This window comes from Grammomys surdaster, unplaced genomic scaffold, assembly GCF_004785775.1.
Source record: "Grammomys surdaster isolate TR1022 unplaced genomic scaffold, NIH_TR_1.0 363, whole genome shotgun sequence".
In the NCBI taxonomy this organism is placed as follows: domain Eukaryota; kingdom Metazoa; phylum Chordata; class Mammalia; order Rodentia; family Muridae; genus Grammomys; species Grammomys surdaster.
The window spans coordinates 8,307,358-8,326,967 of record NW_021604782.1 but is presented as its reverse complement, the minus strand read 5'-3'; the positions used below and the strand labels follow the sequence as shown (position 1 = coordinate 8,326,967).

The 19,610-nt window shown below is 39.7% G+C and overlaps 1 protein-coding gene across 10 annotated transcripts in view; it reads left to right on the top strand.

Moving 5' to 3' along the window:
• Positions 1 to 19,610, top strand: part of Lpar1 (lysophosphatidic acid receptor 1) — a 161,986-nt gene that overhangs the window by 110,835 nt on the left and 31,541 nt on the right. For all 10 annotated transcript variants that reach the window (XM_028779930.1, XM_028779922.1, XM_028779929.1 and 7 more), the window contains one exon: positions 3,341 to 4,088. In XM_028779930.1, the coding sequence (XP_028635763.1) occupies positions 3,341 to 4,088 (748 nt within the window). The remainder of the gene's footprint in view (positions 1 to 3,340; positions 4,089 to 19,610) is intronic.

Sequence of the window (19,610 nt, the reverse complement as noted above, 5' to 3'; positions counted from 1 at the left end):
AGTCTGTCATGGCCAGAAAGACAAGCTGGCAGAAGGTGAGGTGGTAGTCACATAGAGAATTAGTGAGTTTACAGCTGATCTGGCCTTCAACTTCTGGCCCCACCCTATGTGAGCCCCACCCCTATGTGAACCAGCTAAGTTTCATGTCTAAAAGATTCTGTGACTCTCGAAAATAGCATTGCCAGCTGAAGACCAAGTAGCTAAATATACAAGCCTGTGAGGAGCTTTCCTGTGAGGCTGTCTATGGCTATGGAGTTCAAGGCTCCTTTAGGTTTTCTCTATACAGTAGGATTTCTTATACCTTGAGTTTTGTCCTAAAGCAGTGCTTCTCAACCTTCCTAATGCTGTGTGCAACCCTTTAATATAGTTCCTCATGTTGTACCAACCCCCAACCATAAAATTATTATTATTATTATTATTATTATTGTTGTTGTTTTTCGAGACAGGGTTTCTCTGTATAGTCCTGGCTGTCCTGGAACTCACTCTCTAGACCAGGCTGGTCTCGAACTCAGAAATCCGCCTGCCTCTGCCTCCCAAGTGCTGGGATTAAAGGCGTGTTCCACCACTGCCTGGCGGAACATTTTGTTTTAGCGTTGTTTTGTAATATATATAAACATAAATCGGTAATGCATGTGTCTTATTAAGGAATCCCTTTTCCATGGGTGAGCGGGACTCTGCCTCTCTAGCTCCACCTCAGTCCTTCTAGAATCTGCAGAATGACTAGGAGTTTGTTTTAGTCTGTGCCACCATTTCCTTCTTGTTATCTCTGACCCTCTCATCAGATGCTGAGTGGATGTCTGACCTCTTTGGCATTTCTGTTCTCTAGAAATTTTATACTTTATTTTGTTTTAAATTCTGAAATTATTATTTTTTTATTGTGTTCTGTTTTTATTGTGTTATTGACTTCCAAAGACATCCATACTTAATCCACGGGACCTCTGACTAAGTGACCTCAGTGGGCTGAAGGGATTTTTCAGAAATAATTTTGTTAAGAGATTTGAAGCAAAGTGATGATCTTAGATTCTGGCTTCTTAAAAATGTTATATTCATAATCCTTTTGTGCCTGAGAAATGTTTAGCTCCCTACCCCCATTCTGCACTTCTCTGGGAGGGAATTTGTAGATAGAGTGATAAGGTGGGAAGGCTGCCCTAACTGTGGTGGGCAACATTCAGTAGGCTGGAGTCCTGGAGTGAACACATTGGAAAAAGCCAGTAGGGCACTGCATTCTTCATCCCTGCTTCCTGGGTGTGTTCAGTTGACCAGGAGCTTCACACTTTGATGGCAGTACTCCCCAGTAGAGTAGACCAGATCCTCAAACAGAGAGACAAAAATAAGCCCTCATAGCAATAACAGAAATAATATAGTAGCTATTGTTAATGTGATCAGAAAATTCTGGGTTCAGGTGTACGTGTCTGTCACCTTAATGTCTTTGAGAAGAGACTTTGTTCCTGTGCTCACAATAAAGGGACTAAGTCAGTCTCTATGGAATCTGAGGTGGATGAAGGAGAGTGGAAAATGAGGAGGATATTCCAGTGGGGGGAAAAATAGGAGGGTCAAGAAAATTGATATATCCTCAAAAGACAGATATACTAGACGTCACATGAGAAAAACTGAAAACTGAGAAATTACAATGAGTGATTAGAATGTCTCAAGTATTTCCAAAAGCAGGAAGTTCTGGGCAGCTGAAAAAGTCTTCTGGGTGTGACCATGGGCGTGGGCAACTGTGATGTAATGGAATAGGTCATTAGAGTTGAGGTCAAGGAAATGAAAGGGAAGAGAAGTCAATTAATTACTTAGAATAAGGGAAGACTTGGGGTGGAAAGAAACACTACAGGCCAAGTTCTCTGATCGCCAGTGAGGAAGACACTAGATGTCTAGAGATGTAGCACCAGGTCCTCACTCTTCCTGGAGTACGATCTCCTTAATGAGGAGAGGAAGGGATAATCATACAACACAGTGTGCCCACTGCCAGAAGTGTGGCAGTAACGCTTAATGTAGGGGAGAATCTGTAGAAGTCTTCATAAGCTAAAAGACTAATCATTCAGGCATTTCCTTATGCTGTTTAATAAGTTACTTAGTGTTTAGTAAACATTTATATACAACCTATGGCTATCTTGTAGACCATTAATGAAAAATTTGATTCAGGAGGGCTTGGTTGTGCAGGCCTGTAATTCCAGATAAAAAGCCCTAGGTCCTATCCCTAATCCACATACACACACACACAAACCAAAGTACCTAAACTATCGTGTTTGCTTAGTGATTTAAGAATCACAACAAGAGGAGAAGAAGAAGAACATGATGGGTCTTCAGGGAATGGTTTCTAATTCTCAAAGTCTCCAATGAACTGAAGGTCTCAAGAAGAGAGATTATTTTTTTCTTTTTCTACTTGGTATGTGATCCCCCGTTGTATTCTTCATTATCTTTTATTTTCTAGCTTTGCTTTACCATTCATTGACTGCCTGTATTGTATTTTAAAACACCTCGATCCTTTCTGGACTGATGTGTAAGTGTAAATAGTATGAAAATATATTCCAACTGTTTCTGATAAAAAGAAAAAAAATAAGTGAACACAGTGTAAAGCGGTGTCACCCAACACTGGAAGACATGCGTGTACTCTGAGCTAATTATATTTTACTTCTTGTGGAGCAGTGTCAGGTATCAACTGCTTACATGAAGCCTTCCAAGGGGGAAGAAAGTTCTCAAGAGGCACAGATGGGTAGATGGATGCTATTCTGGGGATGAAGAGTCCTGGGGGGTGGGTTGTGCTAACCACAGGAATGTTGAACAGTACATGCCGGCTTCGGCTAAAGAATCTTTGATGCATAATGTGACCTTTGAAATGTTGGGCCTGATGGTCCTTTTGCAAGCTTGGGTTGCAAAATGTCTGCCACGGGTCAAAAACACAGTGTGTGGTGAGAACAGATTAATTGGCCAATGATAACATCCAGAAACTACCTTGTTTACTAAATAACAGGGCAGAGTAGATTTCAATAGGATAAATGCTCCAATAGCAAAGTTCTGAAAGATTTTTGACTGCATTGGGTATTTTAAGGAAGTTTTTTTTTTTAATGTGTCATGTGGTTTTTCTTGTAGACTTCAATGACACAGACCACCAAACAGAGACCTTTTACTTATTCGTCTCATCGTCTCTAATCTAGAGTCCTAAGTGACCAGTGTGGATTTTGGATGTTATTCTGGGTCAGATTTTTTTTTTTAATTCTTTGCTTTTATTTTATATTTTATTTTAATTTAATTTACAATGTTATAGGAGTCTTGTGTTGCCTGCCCATCTTTAAATTTGGATCTGTGGTTTCTTCTATTCATTCATCCTCTTTCTCAGTTCACAGCCATGAACGAACAACAGTGCTTCTACAACGAATCTATTGCCTTCTTTTATAACCGGAGTGGGAAATATCTAGCCACAGAATGGAACACAGTGAGCAAGCTGGTGATGGGACTAGGCATCACTGTCTGCGTGTTCATCATGTTGGCCAATCTACTGGTCATGGTGGCAATCTACGTCAATCGCCGCTTCCATTTCCCTATTTATTACTTGATGGCTAACCTGGCTGCTGCAGACTTCTTCGCTGGATTGGCCTACTTCTACCTGATGTTCAACACAGGACCTAATACCCGTAGACTGACTGTAAGCACGTGGCTCCTCCGGCAGGGCCTCATTGACACCAGCCTGACAGCTTCTGTGGCCAACCTGCTGGCTATTGCCATCGAGAGGCACATCACAGTGTTCCGCATGCAGCTCCATACACGAATGAGTAACCGGCGCGTGGTGGTAGTGATTGTGGTCATCTGGACCATGGCCATTGTGATGGGTGCCATACCCAGTGTGGGCTGGAACTGCATCTGTGATATTGATCATTGTTCCAACATGGCACCCCTCTACAGTGACTCCTACTTAGTCTTCTGGGCCATTTTCAATCTGGTGACCTTTGTGGTCATGGTGGTTCTCTATGCTCACATCTTTGGCTATGTTCGCCAGAGGACTATGAGAATGTCCCGGCATAGTTCTGGACCCAGGAGGAATCGGGACACCATGATGAGCCTTCTGAAGACTGTGGTCATTGTGCTCGGTGAGTTGTGTATCGATTGTTGCCTTCATTATAGCTTCCCAATGCTGTCAAATAGCCATACTTATTTATAATTGTGGTAAACAAGAATCTGAAAATTCACCAGGTGTCTATGCAGAATTATGAGCCAACAGGAAAATTTCATTTTAAATGTCTATGACAATGTCAGCTTACCATTCTTCCTACAGCTATAGAACATGCTAAATACTGGTAGGTCTCTGTGCTGTTGTGTAAGAATGATGAAGTGAAAGATATTGAAGAGTTTTCCTTCTAGAACTTAGAATACCAAAACATTCAAGACCCTATACCACCAAACCCCAAACAAACAAAAGCCTTAGATTACTTGGTTTTATTTAGCTTTTTTTAAGGGTTGTATTACAGTCTGCATGTAAGACTCTCACCCTGTGGACTTTGTTTCACAGATATTCCAATAGAGAGTGTTTTATATGATAAGAACATCCTGTATGCTTTCCTACACAGTTATTCATTAGTCCAAGTGTCCATGCTGTAGTTATTTTTAATTTTATTTTTTGAGAATTTGATACATGTATACAATGAAATATGATCACATGTACCCACACTTTCCCTTTCAGTTCTCTCTCCATCTTCCTAACATGCCCCCATCTCAACTTCTTTTTTTTATTTTTTATTTTTTTTGATTTTGCTGTTCTTTGTCTACTTATTGACAACCCATTAAGCCCTGTGTGCATGGATGTGGGACAGGGGAAAACTACCAGTGTTCACATCTTCCACAAACAATGATTCTCCCTACCCTGGCAACGATCCATGAACAACAGCTCCTGAGAATGGAGTGTGCCCTGAAGACCTGTCTCTGCTGGGATGGTCTTGTGATGATCTTGTGCAAGTGACCATGTTTGCTGTGAGATTGTGATTCAGATAGCCCTGTCATATCCTGGAGGCAGCATTCCACAGCATCATTCTCCACCCACTGGCTCTTATGCTCTGTCTGACTCCTGTTCTGGGATGGTCCCTTAGCCTTGGTGGTGGAGATAGATGGCCTGCTTAGGGATGAAGACACAGTCTCTTATTCTCAACGTGGTGACCAGTTCTTCATCTTTCCATTGACTGCTGGCCACTGTAAAAAGAAAGTTCTTTGACCAAGGCAGAGAACAGCCCAGGTCTGTTGGTAGCAGAAGCTATATCAAATTGTAGACAAGTAAATGTAATAAACATCTATAACAGTAGTCTTTATAAAAATTAGTTTTGGAAAATTAATTTTCTCTTCATAGTAATAGACATTAATTCATAATTCAAGATAAAGATTATAATTTTGTTCTTTCTATAATCTCAAATAATCTTTTTGTTGATTTTTGAAATTAAAATGTAATTGTATCATTTATCTCTTTCATTTCCTCCATGCAATCTGTCCCACATACCTCCACTATTATCTATCTATCTATCTATCTATCTATCTATCTATCTATCATTTGTCTGTCTATTTATCTAAGCTATCTTTCTATCTATGACTAAATATACTAATATAAACTGCTCAGCCCCTTTAGTGTTATGCATATGTCCTTCCAAGGCTGACCACTTAGTAGTGTTTAACCAACTAGGGAGTCATCCATGAAGAAAACAATTTCTCTTCCTCCCAGTATTTTTTTGAGAGAGGCTAATCCTGAGCTCAGTATATACAGCCCAACCTGGTCTTAACTTGTGGCCTCCTGCCTCCTGCTTCAGCCTCCCGGCTGCTGAATGATAGGTATAAATTACCATACCCAGTTTTAAACTTGAATAATTTTTACCTTTAAGTTTAAAGTATTACTTTTCCTAGATTAAAAAATTCATAGTAGTGATTAGTATGAATATACATATATATTCATACACACATATATTTACATACTCAGAAAATAATTAAAGAAAACCTGTAGTTCTAGGCACTGGGATGGCACCTGGAGACATACCCACCTAAGGAACATTTAGAGAGCATTCTTTTGGCATATAGAGTACCTAAAAAGTTCACTTGGTAGGAATTTGTTTAAATAATTACCTAATTGAATCACATATTTTTTATAGACTGTATTTAGGTTACTGCTTGATAACATTTATTAATCTTAAAGCACACATACATAAACAAAACAATATCACCACAAGACCCCCATAAGAAAACAAACCATAACTTTTTTAGTTGCCCGAGATACAGTTGTATGGTAGATTGATTTTTCTTTTCTTTTCTCATTGAAAATCTAGTTTTTCATACAATATATTCTGGTGATGTTTTCCCCTCCCCTGATTCCTCCCAGATCCTCTCCACCTCCCCACCCACATAAATTCACACCCTTCCTTTCACTCTCCCATTAGAAAATAAACAGGTCACTAAAAACCAAAAGCAGAATAGGAAACAAAAGCAAAAGAACAAAAATCCAAGAAAAAGCATTAGAAATGCATACAGATGCATGATACACACACACACACACACACACACACACACACACACACACACAGAGAGAGAGAGAGAGAGAGAGAGAGAGAGAGAGAGAGACAGAGACAGACAGAGACAGACAGAGACAGAGAGACAGAGAGAGACACAGAGAGAGATCTCATAAAAACAAAGTGGAAACCATAATGTATAAGCAAAAGACCTGTAAATTAAAAACAAAATGAATAAACAAAAAAGCTCACCACCACCACCACCAACAAAAAAACAAAATCCAGATAAAGAGTTATGAGACAAAAGCCCTCCAAAAGTATCATTGATTTTGTTTTGTGTTGGCCATTTACTTCTGGGCAGCGGCCTGCCCTTAAGTGTTGTTTGTATACTTAGTGAAACTCTGTTGGAAAAAAAATTTTTTTTTTCTGTTGACAGCAGTTGTCCATTGGAGATAGCTTGTGGAAAAGGGGCGGTACTTGTGCCCATTTCTCCTCTCAGCACTGGGATCTCATCCGGCTTAGACCCCTGCAGGCTCTGCATGCTGCCACAACCTCCATGAGTTCATATGTGCATGCTGTGACTAGAAGGCCTTGTTTCCTTGGTGTTGTCCATCCCCACTGGCCCTTACAATCTTTCTACCTTCTCGTCTGTAAAGTTCCCTGAGCCTACGGCGGGATTTAATAGAGACATCCCATTTAGGATTGAGTGTTTCAAGGCCTCGTATTCTCTGTACATTGTCCAGTTGTGGATCTCTCTATTTGTTCCCATCTACTGCAGGAAGAAGCTTCTCTCACGGTGGTTGAGCAAGTCACTGATCTAGGAGTAGAGCAGAATGTCATTAGGAATCATTCTATTGCTGCACTCCTTTAGAAGAACAGTAGCATTTGGTTTTCCACTGGTCCATGGCCTATTTAGTCTAGGGTTCTTGGCCATAAGAAATAAGAACTGTGTTGGACAAAGGTTCCATGTCATGAAATGACCCTTAAAGTCAACCAAATAATGGTTGGTTTCACCTACAACTTTTGTACCAGCATGTTTTGCAGGCAGGTCACTATTGTAGATTGAAGGCTTGTTGCAGGGTTGGTATTTACTTTTCTCCTCTGGTAGTGTGCAGAGTATGTTTCAATACCATGATCACTAGTCAGTAGGGGTGAAGGCCCTAGGTAGGCTCCAACTCAATTTCTTCCTGTTCAGGGACGTGTGTAGATACTTCCTTCATCAATAGGGACTTACTATCAGTTTGTGGAGCGCAATCAGTAGCCTTGGTGATAGACTGAGCTGGTCTCTAGGACCTCTTTGACCAACAATCTAATTAGATATAACCCACTCCTGGCACATTTGGTGTAGAGAGGTAGCCTGTTTCTCTAGCAAGTATAAGAACCCAAATTAGATTCCCTAGCAACACAGACAAACAAACTTTATTTCATCTTTTCTGTGGATGTCGAGTGTAAAAGTCCTGTAATTATCTTTGTTCTCTGGAAAGCCCCATGGGGTAAATAACCTGGGATTGTGAAACATCTCTGAAACTATGATTTTTGCACATGTTAGTTCCTGAAAGCAGATCGAGCCTTAATTTCTCTCAAGTAGCTTAGCATCCCTGGTAGAGCCTTCATCCCATTCTCTTGGGTAAAGGCAGATGCATCATGGTGATCCTCCGTGGCTGCACAGATTGTGACCTGTAGACTGTAAGAATGAGATTTAGGCCTTAGATTCAACAGCCTACTCGAATCCCTGTCTTACTAACTGAACACTCAGGAAACATCCTCACTGGGGACACTATCACCTCCAACATGAGATGTCTAATGTCATCCAAAGCCTGATGAGTACAAGAACACTTCCTCCTTGATTAATTACCAACAAAGTCTTTCACGCATCTCTGTGCTATCAGACAGCTTTGCCTGAATTGAGAAAAACACATCTCAATTTGCCGTGGATACAATCTGTGGTTGAGATGACATGTATAACCAAGACATTTTGCTTCCGTATTGACTCAGACATTTGTTTGCTGGCCATTTAAGAACTGATGGACATATATGTGTGTTTTGTGTGTGTGTCTTCCACTTTAATGTCAGGTACCATTTAGTTCATGGAGCAGTAAATGATTACAGAATTTGGCCTATGAACTCACCAAGTTCTTGCTTCAATCTTAGCCTTTGCATACTCTTTAATATATCCATATCATGCACTATACCTAATGATTCATGTAAAGTTAACATCTGTGTCTCATTGGGTAGTTTTTCCCCCTGGCACAAGCAAGACTACGACTATCCATCACACAAATTTCAAATATGTATATAACGGGCTTAAACTATCACCCTCCATAAAGATCAAATGCAGTTACCTTGCTCCAGAGTAAATACTAATTCTGTGGCCACAAAAAGAAAGTTTTAGAACATGGAAAACTCCAGTCAGGATGATGCATAAAGAAACTGGGTAAGGCAAGATGGGAATATGATTCTAATTTAGGGAATAGAGTTCAATAAATGGATAACAACTAGTTTTGAGAAAGGAAGCGAGCGTGAGGGAGTGGGTAGGATATCCATGGGGGAACGGTAGAAAGCTCAGAATAGGAAATTCACAACCCAGAACAGTCAAGTCTTTGTCACACTGATGCCTAATGTTCCTTGTGCCATTCACTTTCCTGCTAGAAGTGGATCTATTCCTAGGAAGGTCTGGTTATTTGGAAAACATGAGTTCATCTCATGACAATGAGAGCTGTCATTGGCCTGAAGCTCATTTCATAAATTAATCAATTGATAATCTTGATTTTGTTTTTATCTCTGACTTTGGCTTGTGTACAAGATGTTTTTTGGTATTTGAAAACAATGATCTATGAAGATTTTGAACCTGGTGAAGGCCAGAGGTCACTGAACGCTTTGATGTCTCTTTTCTCTATGTAGTCATTCATAGGCTGTCTGGCTCAAAGCAGGTACTCAGTCAACAACTAGCCATTGAATGGATAGATGAATGAATGAATGTGGTGGCAAAAGCAACTTCCTGAGTCTTCAAGATGGAAGAGCAGAGACTGGAGTGAATTCAGTGTGGTATCACTTTAGTCAGCTATATGGGAGACATTTGCCCATACTTATACCATGTTCTGTATGTTTAAAAAAAAAGCCATTTTTTTTTAAAAAAAAATTGAGATTAGGGTCTCACCAGGTATCCCAGGAAAGCCTTGAATTCATGATTCTTCTGCTTCATTCCCCTGAGTGTTTAAATTGAAGGCATGTCTCACCACAACTGGCTAATTGTCCAAGACCTCTAATTAGATTATGAACAACTTAGAAAATGATTGACTACTGTGAGTGTCCAGTTAATAACAAATCCATTGTATTTTGATTTATTCTGGGCTGGCTATGACTTATCACTTGTGTGGAAAAGATTTTGTTTTTCTGTGTGAGAATGGTTTATGACATTTAGACCTACTCAGTGTTCACGTTCAAGCAAGCATTTGTTGGTCAAAAACTGAGTTCCTAGGCATTCAACTTTAAAAAAAAAATCAAGAAAAGGCATCTTGGAGTTTTATAATTGCAGCGTTGATTGTGAAGCGTGAGAGTGCAGGTACTCACTTGTAAGTATTTCAAATGTGTACAGCATTATGTGCATACACAGTGCTCAAACTACCTTAGAGGTTTGTATTTAGAAATAACAACCCTACAGAACATGAGTAAGATGATTGGTTTGTTATCTTTGATTTCCAGATTGTGAAAAAAGAAGTCTAGAAACCCTAGGTGGGTGGTCCAAGGTCACACAGGTAGTCCATGTAGAAGCTAGAATTCAATACAACTCATGACTTGGGTTCCATGGTCTATAAGTTTTTTACTTCTGTGTCAAGCTATTTCTCAAGAATAAAACCAACCTGTGTCTACTAGGAGAGTTTACAGGCCAGTGGGCTTGTGTTAATTTAAGACCCTTCCTTGATACTGCCTAACCCTACCTTTGCCTTGTTTCTAGGCTCACAGAAACCCTTGAAGATGTGTTCCTTTTCTTTTTCCTGCTTTTAATGACCCCCAGGATTCACATACCTTCCATCTTTTCCCAGAGTTTAGTATTGCATCATCCACAAACCAGCTGCTTCTCATCGAGGGGAGTGTTTTGTTCAAGATGTAGTTGACTCTCTGTTCCTTGTCCCAGTGTGAAGCTACAGAGCCTCTCTCCAGCTCGGTTCCATCTGCTTGACATCTTACCAAGAATTCCTTGAGCCAGCTCCCTGAGTGACTCAGGCAGTGGAGGCGTCCTTCCTTATTTGACCACAGGCTGTCTTTGGATATGAGTCCTTTCCTTTCCCGCTTTGTTATTTGTGGTGGTACTTCTACTGAGGACAATCAACAATGAGGAGAACTGGAATTCAGAAAGGAAAGGAATCCTGGGGAAGGTGTGGTGGCATTGACATCTGACCCCTGAGAGGCATATCAAGTAAAACAAGCTCAGAGGATCCTCTCTTGGCAAAGGAAGATACACTTTCCCCTAGTTTGAGCCATTTCAATGGCCAGTGGTCACCAGTAAGGATAAATTACTCATTACTATCCATGGATTTTGTGCCAGAGCCAACACTCATCACCACTTTTGAGTGTTGTTTGGGCCAACTATTAGGGAAAATTTCATTTTCTTCCCCTGATTTTATATTGAAGTTCCTCAGTTAATATATGGCAAGTAATCTGTGGAAGCCTTTCTCTTTGTAAGTGGCAACAGGGAATTCAGCTGTAGGCATGGAGACCCTGCACATCCAACACAGGGGGCTGACTCTTGACCCTTTTGGTTTAATTTAGTGAACTTGATGAGTGCTAATACTATGCTAAGGGATAAGCAGACAATCAGGATAATCCTTTGCAGATCCTCTGTTGGAGGAGGCTAAGCAAGTTCTGTGTTGGATGGGATAGGGGCAAAGACCTTGAGTGAAGGGAGGGCAGGACTCCCGGAAGAAATAATTATTGAGTAGATTCTGTCTGTCTGTCGGTCTGTCTCTCTCTCTCTCTCTCTCTCTCTCTCTCTCTGTGTGTGTGTGTGTGCGCGTGTGTTTTCTCTCTTTTATTCATTAGATTGGTTGACTCAGATCCTCAGATCCTCATTTTGACATTGACTATCTGGGTGATGCTGGGCAAATTACATTCTCTCTGTGCTAATTAATGGCTCTCTACCTTTGCCTGTAGGATAAGTTGGCCAATTGGATTTTCAAGACTATCTAGTCTATTATTTACTTTATGAATAAAACTTTAAGGATAAGCTGACCAACCTCTAAGATGTTTCTAGTGGAAAACTTAGAAATCGGATCAGATCAAAAGCACAGACTGTTCTCTCTCCACACAGTGCCCACTTCTTCAGTAATTCATATTAAGATGCTCTGTTGACTATTAAAGTCTGTGGTGCCTTTATTGAGAATCGTCTCTGAAAAGAACACTTTGGCATTTCATTTTCCTGTGGAGACCTGGGTGGCAGGGAAGGACTTCCCAGTTGGCCCTGCTGGTCAGAGAAGGGAATAGTAGACACAGAGTCTCTTCTTCTCTGACCACAGGTGACGGAGCTACAAATCCTCTTTCTGTGGAAGGGAATTAGAGCTACCTCAAGTGTCCTTAGGTCCCAGTGGCATCCCTGTGAAGGCCTCTTTGAAGAAGAGTCTTAGGAAACATTCATGAGGGTCTTGATTGTTTGGCCAGTTCCTGGGTTGGCTTGGCCCTGTGCGTGGTGGCTGGGGGAGACACCCTGAAGATATCTTGCTGTGCTGCCTCAGCCCCAAGCCCCTGGCTCATGTCAAAAGAGAAAACACCTTTTAAACAGCAACACTGTGTACTCCTTGTTACCTGTTTCCATTCAAATATTTTTATTCCAAAGAAAAATTCAAACAGAAACAAAACCCCCAGACCACATGAGTCCAAGAGAGTTCTCTTTGAGGTGTGGACAGAGGATCCTACATGGAGCTCGTTCTTATTTTAGGCAAGTTAGGAGTGATTCAGGCCTGAGATGCCACATAGACACTGAATGCTAAGGCCATTTGTCCTTATGTTGAATAAAAGATACAAAGATGTCTTTACTGTGGTGATTTTGACTAAGGTGGGAATTGGACTTGCCCAGGGACTATAAGCATATATTTGGAGTGAGATGAGATAGTTGGATTCTTGAGAAAAATGCCTTAAACTTCCCTTAGCCTGTTTCTGATTTAGGATTATATGAATAGATTCCTATATGTAAATACATTGTTCAACCTCTCACAAAGAACATTTACAAGGAAAGAATGGAGTTCCCAACTAGCAAGTCTCAGCCACACAAGCACCTGCCCCTCCATCTTTGTCAGACACACTCACAGCTACTCAGCCACCAAACGCACTCTTGCACAGTAGGGTGGTATTTCACTTTTCTGACACAGTATAAAAGTACATTGTCTTTTAGCAGCTCAGTCTGATAGCAGGTTGTACATTTCATTTTGAATGTCTTTTCTTGAGATACATTTTTTTTTTTTTTTTTTGCCATTGCGTTGCTTGGCTTTACATGTTTAGTGTCCATGCATAGGAGATGGCAGTTTTGAGCTGCTTCACTCCACACAGGTGAATTTAAATGGGGTTGAGTGAAACAGACCACTGAGATAATATCTATTTGAAAATCATTGTCTTTTATAGTAGATCTACAATTATTAATCTGCAGTTAGTAGCCCAGAACTCAGAACTACTTTCTTTTTCTGTTTGATAGGTGGTAAAAGACCATGTCTCTAGAGTTTATGGAAAAACTGTCAGACAATATATGACTTACTTTTCTGGTGCTGTATAAAACACTATGACCAAAGACAACTTACAGAAGAATGATTTTTTGGGACTTACAGTGACTGAGGAGTAAGAGTCCTGTCATGGCAGAGCAGAGGCACAGCAGCTAGTGACAGTCATGATGGCGCAGGAGCAGGAAGCTCAAAGCGCACATCTCAACCCCAAGCACAAATGGAGAAAGCACCTGGGAGAAGGCAGGGCTTTTCACTAAAGCCTACCCCCAGTGACTTACTTCTTCTAGAAGGCTGCACCACTTAGACTTCCCCAAACAGTCCTCCAACTGGGGACCAAGTTTCCAAATGTCAACACAATGGGAGATGTTTCTCATTCAAAGCAGATCATGAAACCTTGGGCTGCCCCCAGCTGCTCCCAATTTCACATTGTGACCACTTATTGGACCTTTAATGTGGCTTCCATCACTATTCACCTAGGAAGGATGAAGCCCTTCTACTTCCTATTGCTGCCTTCCAGTATGCTGGCATGTGAATGAGGCCTCAGACTCTGAAACCCTACCTATCTATTGGATGATAAAATAAAACCTACCCATGGGGATTTGCATTGATTGCCTCATTAATATAGGAATGTAGCTCTGCAGCCTCGGTGTGATTTCATTGTCTACTCAAGGAACATTTGTCAGGAAGTGGTTTAATAAAGCAGCTCCATAGACTGCCTGTCAAGGGTATTTATTAGGCTAAGACCTAGGGCCAAATTGTTAGTAGTATTTTATTTTTACACACAAACTGAAGGTCTTCTAGGCCTCTGTTAAGAATCAGGAATGCAACACTGAGCATCTCCCTCACAATCTCCTTCCAGGACCCCGATAACAACAGGAGGGGCCTAGGGAGCCCTCCCTACTCTCTGAAATACCATCAATAAATGTTCGCTGCACCCCCAATCCCCTCAAAAAAGAATCAGGAGTGCAAAAGCCAATGAAAATAGGACCTTGCTCTCAAGGACTCTCACTTTAGTAAATACAATAATAATATAGCAAACAGAACACTATAATGTGGTAATGTGTGCAAGGACTGTAGGAATGTCACAGTGCATCTGGGCAATGTCTCGAAAGGCTTCAAGCTACACATAGAGTTGGAATTTTATTTTGTATGATGCATATAGGCTTACTAAGTAACATCCAGGTGAAAAAAATATTTTTGATATATATTCTTTATATATTGAGTTTAATAAAAAATAAGTCATTTCCTCTAAAATATAATTATTATATCATTTTTATATGACAATAATCTTTGTGGGGCTATAAATCTCCATATAAATTCCTGGAGATGTAAGTGGAATCTTCCATAGTGGTCAAACAATATTTTTTATTCTCATGTTACCTATATTTTACACTGGTGTAAAGTGTTATCTATCTATCTATCTATCTATCTATCTATCTATCTATCTATCTACCTATCATCTATCTTAGATACTAAGTATCTTGACATATTTTGCACTAATATATTCTATCTGTATATGATACATATTAGGTTCTAAGTAGATTAGAATCATCAAATAGTTATGAAGTAGGTAGATTTTGAATGGTTACTACTCTAGAAGGAATGAGATAGCTTTCATTTTAAAATATTTTTAATTTTTGATTTTATGCATATGAGAGTGCACCTTTATGTATTTGTTCATATTGTGCTCATGCTTGATGCTCATGGAAGCCAGGAAAGGGTACTGGACCAGCTGAAACTAGTGTTGGGCTGGTATCTAGCAGCCACCTGGTTCTAGTAGGTGAACCTGGGTCTTCTGCAAAAGTAGGAAGTGTTCGTAACTGCTGAGCCATCTCTCTAGCCCCTGGGTTGATTTTTTACACATGCAAATTAATATCCTATGGGAAATAGGAAGGGCTCTATAGTAATGTGTACATGTTTTACAACCTGGAAGGTCATTACTCTGAAAACTCAACACCCACTTGTGAAGCATAATGAAAACATAGTTTACTGTGGTACCCCACAAGCTGTTAGGGCTATGTGGGACTGGGGGATTTCAGAATGTCAGTCATTGGTTTTCCTTGTTATTATTACAGCAAGAAGATTTCACAACAGCTGTTATATCTAGAGGCACATAATCCTATTCTCAGAGGTTTATACAAGATCTTTGGAAACTGAACATCATTTCTGCTTTTCTGTTACAGATAGGCTAAATATGTTATGAACCTGGGACATGTAAGCATACACACATGCATGCATAAACATACTCATATACAAGGATTCTCAAATTTAGTAATTAAAACTGATTGCATGCGGTGTACTTACGCAAGCATGTGGTTTAACGATGGGATATGTTCTGAGAAGTCTGCTTTTAGGCAGTTTCATCATTATGTAAACATAACATGTATGCACACAAATTAAAACAGCTATGACTATCATTATGAAGCAGTGTAATTTTGCAGGATCACCATCTTATGTACAATTTGTCCTTGTTTGAATATTGTTAATATAGTACATAGCTCTTATATTAGACAGCATTTTCTATTTGTTTAAATCCATTTGTTTAAATTCAATTGGATATCCAACTTAGTGGAATTGCATTGGGTATTTTATATAGCAATCTTGACATGCATAGGAGATAACACATTTTAGATGGCAACTTATTCTATTGAGTATATTTTCTACGTTGTGTTCCATATTGTTCCATATTATCCTAGAGATAACCCTAGAAAGTGGTTCACTTACTGTGGTAATTTCAGTGAGAAATATACCCCCATAGAGTCAGGTATTAAACGCTTGGCCCTGAGTTGGTAGTGCTGACTGGGGAAATGGTGCAAACTTACTGGAGACCAATCACTGGGGGCGGGCTTTCAGATTTCATACCCTCACCAGATATAGAAACAGAGATACATCCAGTTTGATCTCTGCTTTGAGTTTTTGTTGAAGACATGAGCTCTCAGCTTCTTGCTGCAACTGCCGTTAGGGACTCTTCGTCTACATCTATAAGCCAAAATAAACTCTTCCATAAGTTGATTTGGTCATGGCATTCTATCATAGCCACAGGAAAATAACAAATATACTTATTTACCATTTCTCATTTTTATTTGAGGTTGTCTGGAAATAAATCAATGATTTTTTCCAATTAAAGATCCTTATGATTGTTTCTCTGAAATTATGCATATACCTGCTGGTAAACAAATAATTTTGCACACTTGCGAGTCACAGTGAAATTCTTTTCCTCTTTTATATATTCTTTGTCCTACCATAGGTAAAGAAACTTTAAATTAAATTTGGTTTTCACATAAGCAAAACTTATTTTTTTACCCTTTTGAGATAGGGTCTTATGCCACAATTCAGGGTGGTTTGGAATTCATCAGGTAGTACAGGTTGGCCTTGAACTCATGACAGTCCTGTTTCAGCTTGAGAGCTGCCATGCCAGGCTAGTAAATTTGTTTTCTTGTGTTTATTATAACTTTGGTAGTTTTTCTTTGTGGTCTAAACTACAGCCTGTGCCTCTGAGAAGCTTTTTATTCATGTATTTGCTTGAAGATGATAGAGTCTAGACTGAATGTGGTCACAGCTTTACTTAAACCCTGGCACATCTCCTTCATCAATAGAGGACATATCCGAGTGATCCAAAGCAAATATGAAGTTCTCACAGGGTGACGCAGCAATAACAGGGTCTTTTGAAGAAGTGGGATTTAATTTGGCATCAGGAGGCTGGAAATTCATGGCTTCACCTATTTATCCTGCCTAAGTAGACTTTTGTTGACATAAGGAGCACTGCATTTTAAGTAGGGTTTCCATGAGTTCATTCTAAATGGGCATTTCTGTGCTCCAGAAAGCTTCTCTTTATGTGGCAAGTGTGAATTCATTTACCAGAGTTATTTTTTTCCCTCTTTAGGAAAGTAAAATTAGGTGTAAAGGAGCTTAGCCTTAAAGGACCCACAGAAGAGACTCAGGAACAAAACATTTTGCTGTAGCCAATGAGTCACCATTTTGTAGTGAAGAGATTTGCCCAGCTGACCTTGCTGAGCCTGTGGTGTGCAGCCTGGACCTTTTGTGCGCTGGCCTAGTTCCAAAGGAAATGCACACTGTAGTCATTGGGTTTTGAACAAAAATGGGAAAAGCCATAGACATCCTGCAAAGAGTGTGTGTGTGTGTGTGTGTGTGTGTATGGTATAGGTGTGTGGTATATGTGGGTGTGTGTGGCATATGTGTTTGTTGTATATGTATGTGTGATGTGTGTGTGGGCAGTATGTATAGAGCATATGTGCATATGTATGTGTATGCGATGTATGTGTGATGTATGTATTTGTTGTGTATGTACATGTATAATGTGTGTGTGCAGTATGTATAGAGTGTATGTGCACAAGTATGTTTGTGCATGTATATGTGTGTGGTGTATTTGTTTATTGTGTATGTATGTGTGTGCATGAATGTGTGTATGTGTGTGTGTGTGTGTGTGTGTGTGCATAGTGATTGAATAATCAAATAGTCGTGGAGAGAAAGCCCCATCTTTAGCTCATTTAGTGTTTACTAAAGGGGAGAGATTACCTTCATTAAAAACACTTTCTAAGTCCCGATGCATCGGTCCCATAGTATTTACAACACTAATGGCTGTGCATGGCTACTTAAGATGAGGCAACGAAGCAGAAGATGCTGTCATTCATTGACGGTGCTGTAGACTGTTGTACAGATGTGGTACTGTGCTAAGACCAATGGCGTTCTGTCCTGGAATTTTCTAGTATTTTATTTAATTCAGTCTGGATTTTACCACTTCTGAAGCCAGAACTCTGTCACTGACATGTCTGCACATGAAGCGATACATACTGAAGCTGGGAATGGGCAGACAATATTTTTCCATGTGTATGCTTTGCTCAGTCAGCAGCACACTGCGAAACTGTGTGGCTGCTGTTACAGAGTGACAGTACTGTCCCTTGGCAACCATTGACTCGTGACTCTGGTGTGGTCATGTATGCATGTGTCATGTATGTAGTTATGTTCTGTATTGCTTAGCCAGTTGTGTAATAATTTGGCTCATTGTTTTAATTAGATGCTGATTACAGGTTTTTTTTCCTATCTTCATAAGTGTGAATATTTGAAAGCTAACCCAAGTGTAATTGAATTTTGTTAAGGTTATTTTCTGCACTGTGTTTTGTAAGTTGGCTTCTATCTTTTCAAATAGTTTAACACATAGACACTCTTAGAATATTTTCAGTTTGCCACCTTTTCTGATATAACTGAGGAAAATTTTGGTGTTAAATCTTTTTGAATAAGTTATATGAAGACTATTTTTAAAACTTTTATTCACTTTGATATAAATTTTTACAACTAAATCATTTACCATTATGAATTTTTATTTTTACTTAATTTTTTGATATATATTATATTAAATTGTGTGACATTTGGTCAATTTCAGCTTTATTTTGATTTTTTTCCCTATGCAATTTTATGTTTTATTTTTAGTCTTAGGAGAGTTTCTAAAAACACATTGGTGATGATGGCCAACATGAAGGGCTCACTAATCACTGGAACTCACTGAGTCCTATTTTGCCATACATGGGTAAAGTTCTGAGCAAGAACCCCTCCCCTTTTATTTTAGTTGACAATTTCCTGCAATGTATTTTTATTACATTCACTCTGCACACCTCCCAGAGTTACCCCCTTCCTTACCCACCCAACTTTGTGTCATCATGTAAAAAAAAAACTATCAAGTGTAATTTTGAACAAGAATCTTAATCTCTTTGAAATTCAGTCCCTTTATCAGCCAAACATAGGAAATACTTTCTTAATGATCATATGTGATGGTCAGGAAGGATGATCTTTTTATAGGAAATGCTGTCCATGTGTTAAAGATGGATGCTTTCACAGCTGTTCATATATAGCTTACAGTCTATAGGGCAGTGACCCAAAATTTTAAAAATGTTTGGCACGCAGTGTGAGAAATATGCCGTAGTGTGAGAGGCGCTAACTAGTCTAGCTCCAGGCTCTCTGTCTGCTGGGGAGTGATGTTGAGTAGTCCATTGAACCTTCGTGGCGACTTTTGGTTCATTCCATGATGGCCTGTATTACGTCAAGGTTTCGTCAAGTGTGATCTAAGGACACCTGCATCTGAGCACCTGGGATGCTTGTTAAAGGGTATTGAGTCTCTGCCCAGAGCTACTGTAGCAGAAGCTTTGTGTTGGCATCCAGACATAAATATGTCAGTCACACAAGCCTGACAGGGCCACCAGTCTCTAGCTTTGGTTTAAGTGGCCTGGTATTCAACTTCTTTTTTTCACCTTAAAATTCTACTTTTTATCTTTTCCAGAAAAAAAAAATGTCACTATTGTTTTTTTGGGTTTTGTTTAACTCCTGAGTACCTGTGATAGTCCCAGGCATATCTGCATATCTGTTTCTCTCTCTCTCTCTCTCTCTCTCTCTCTCTCTCTCTCTCTCTCTCTCT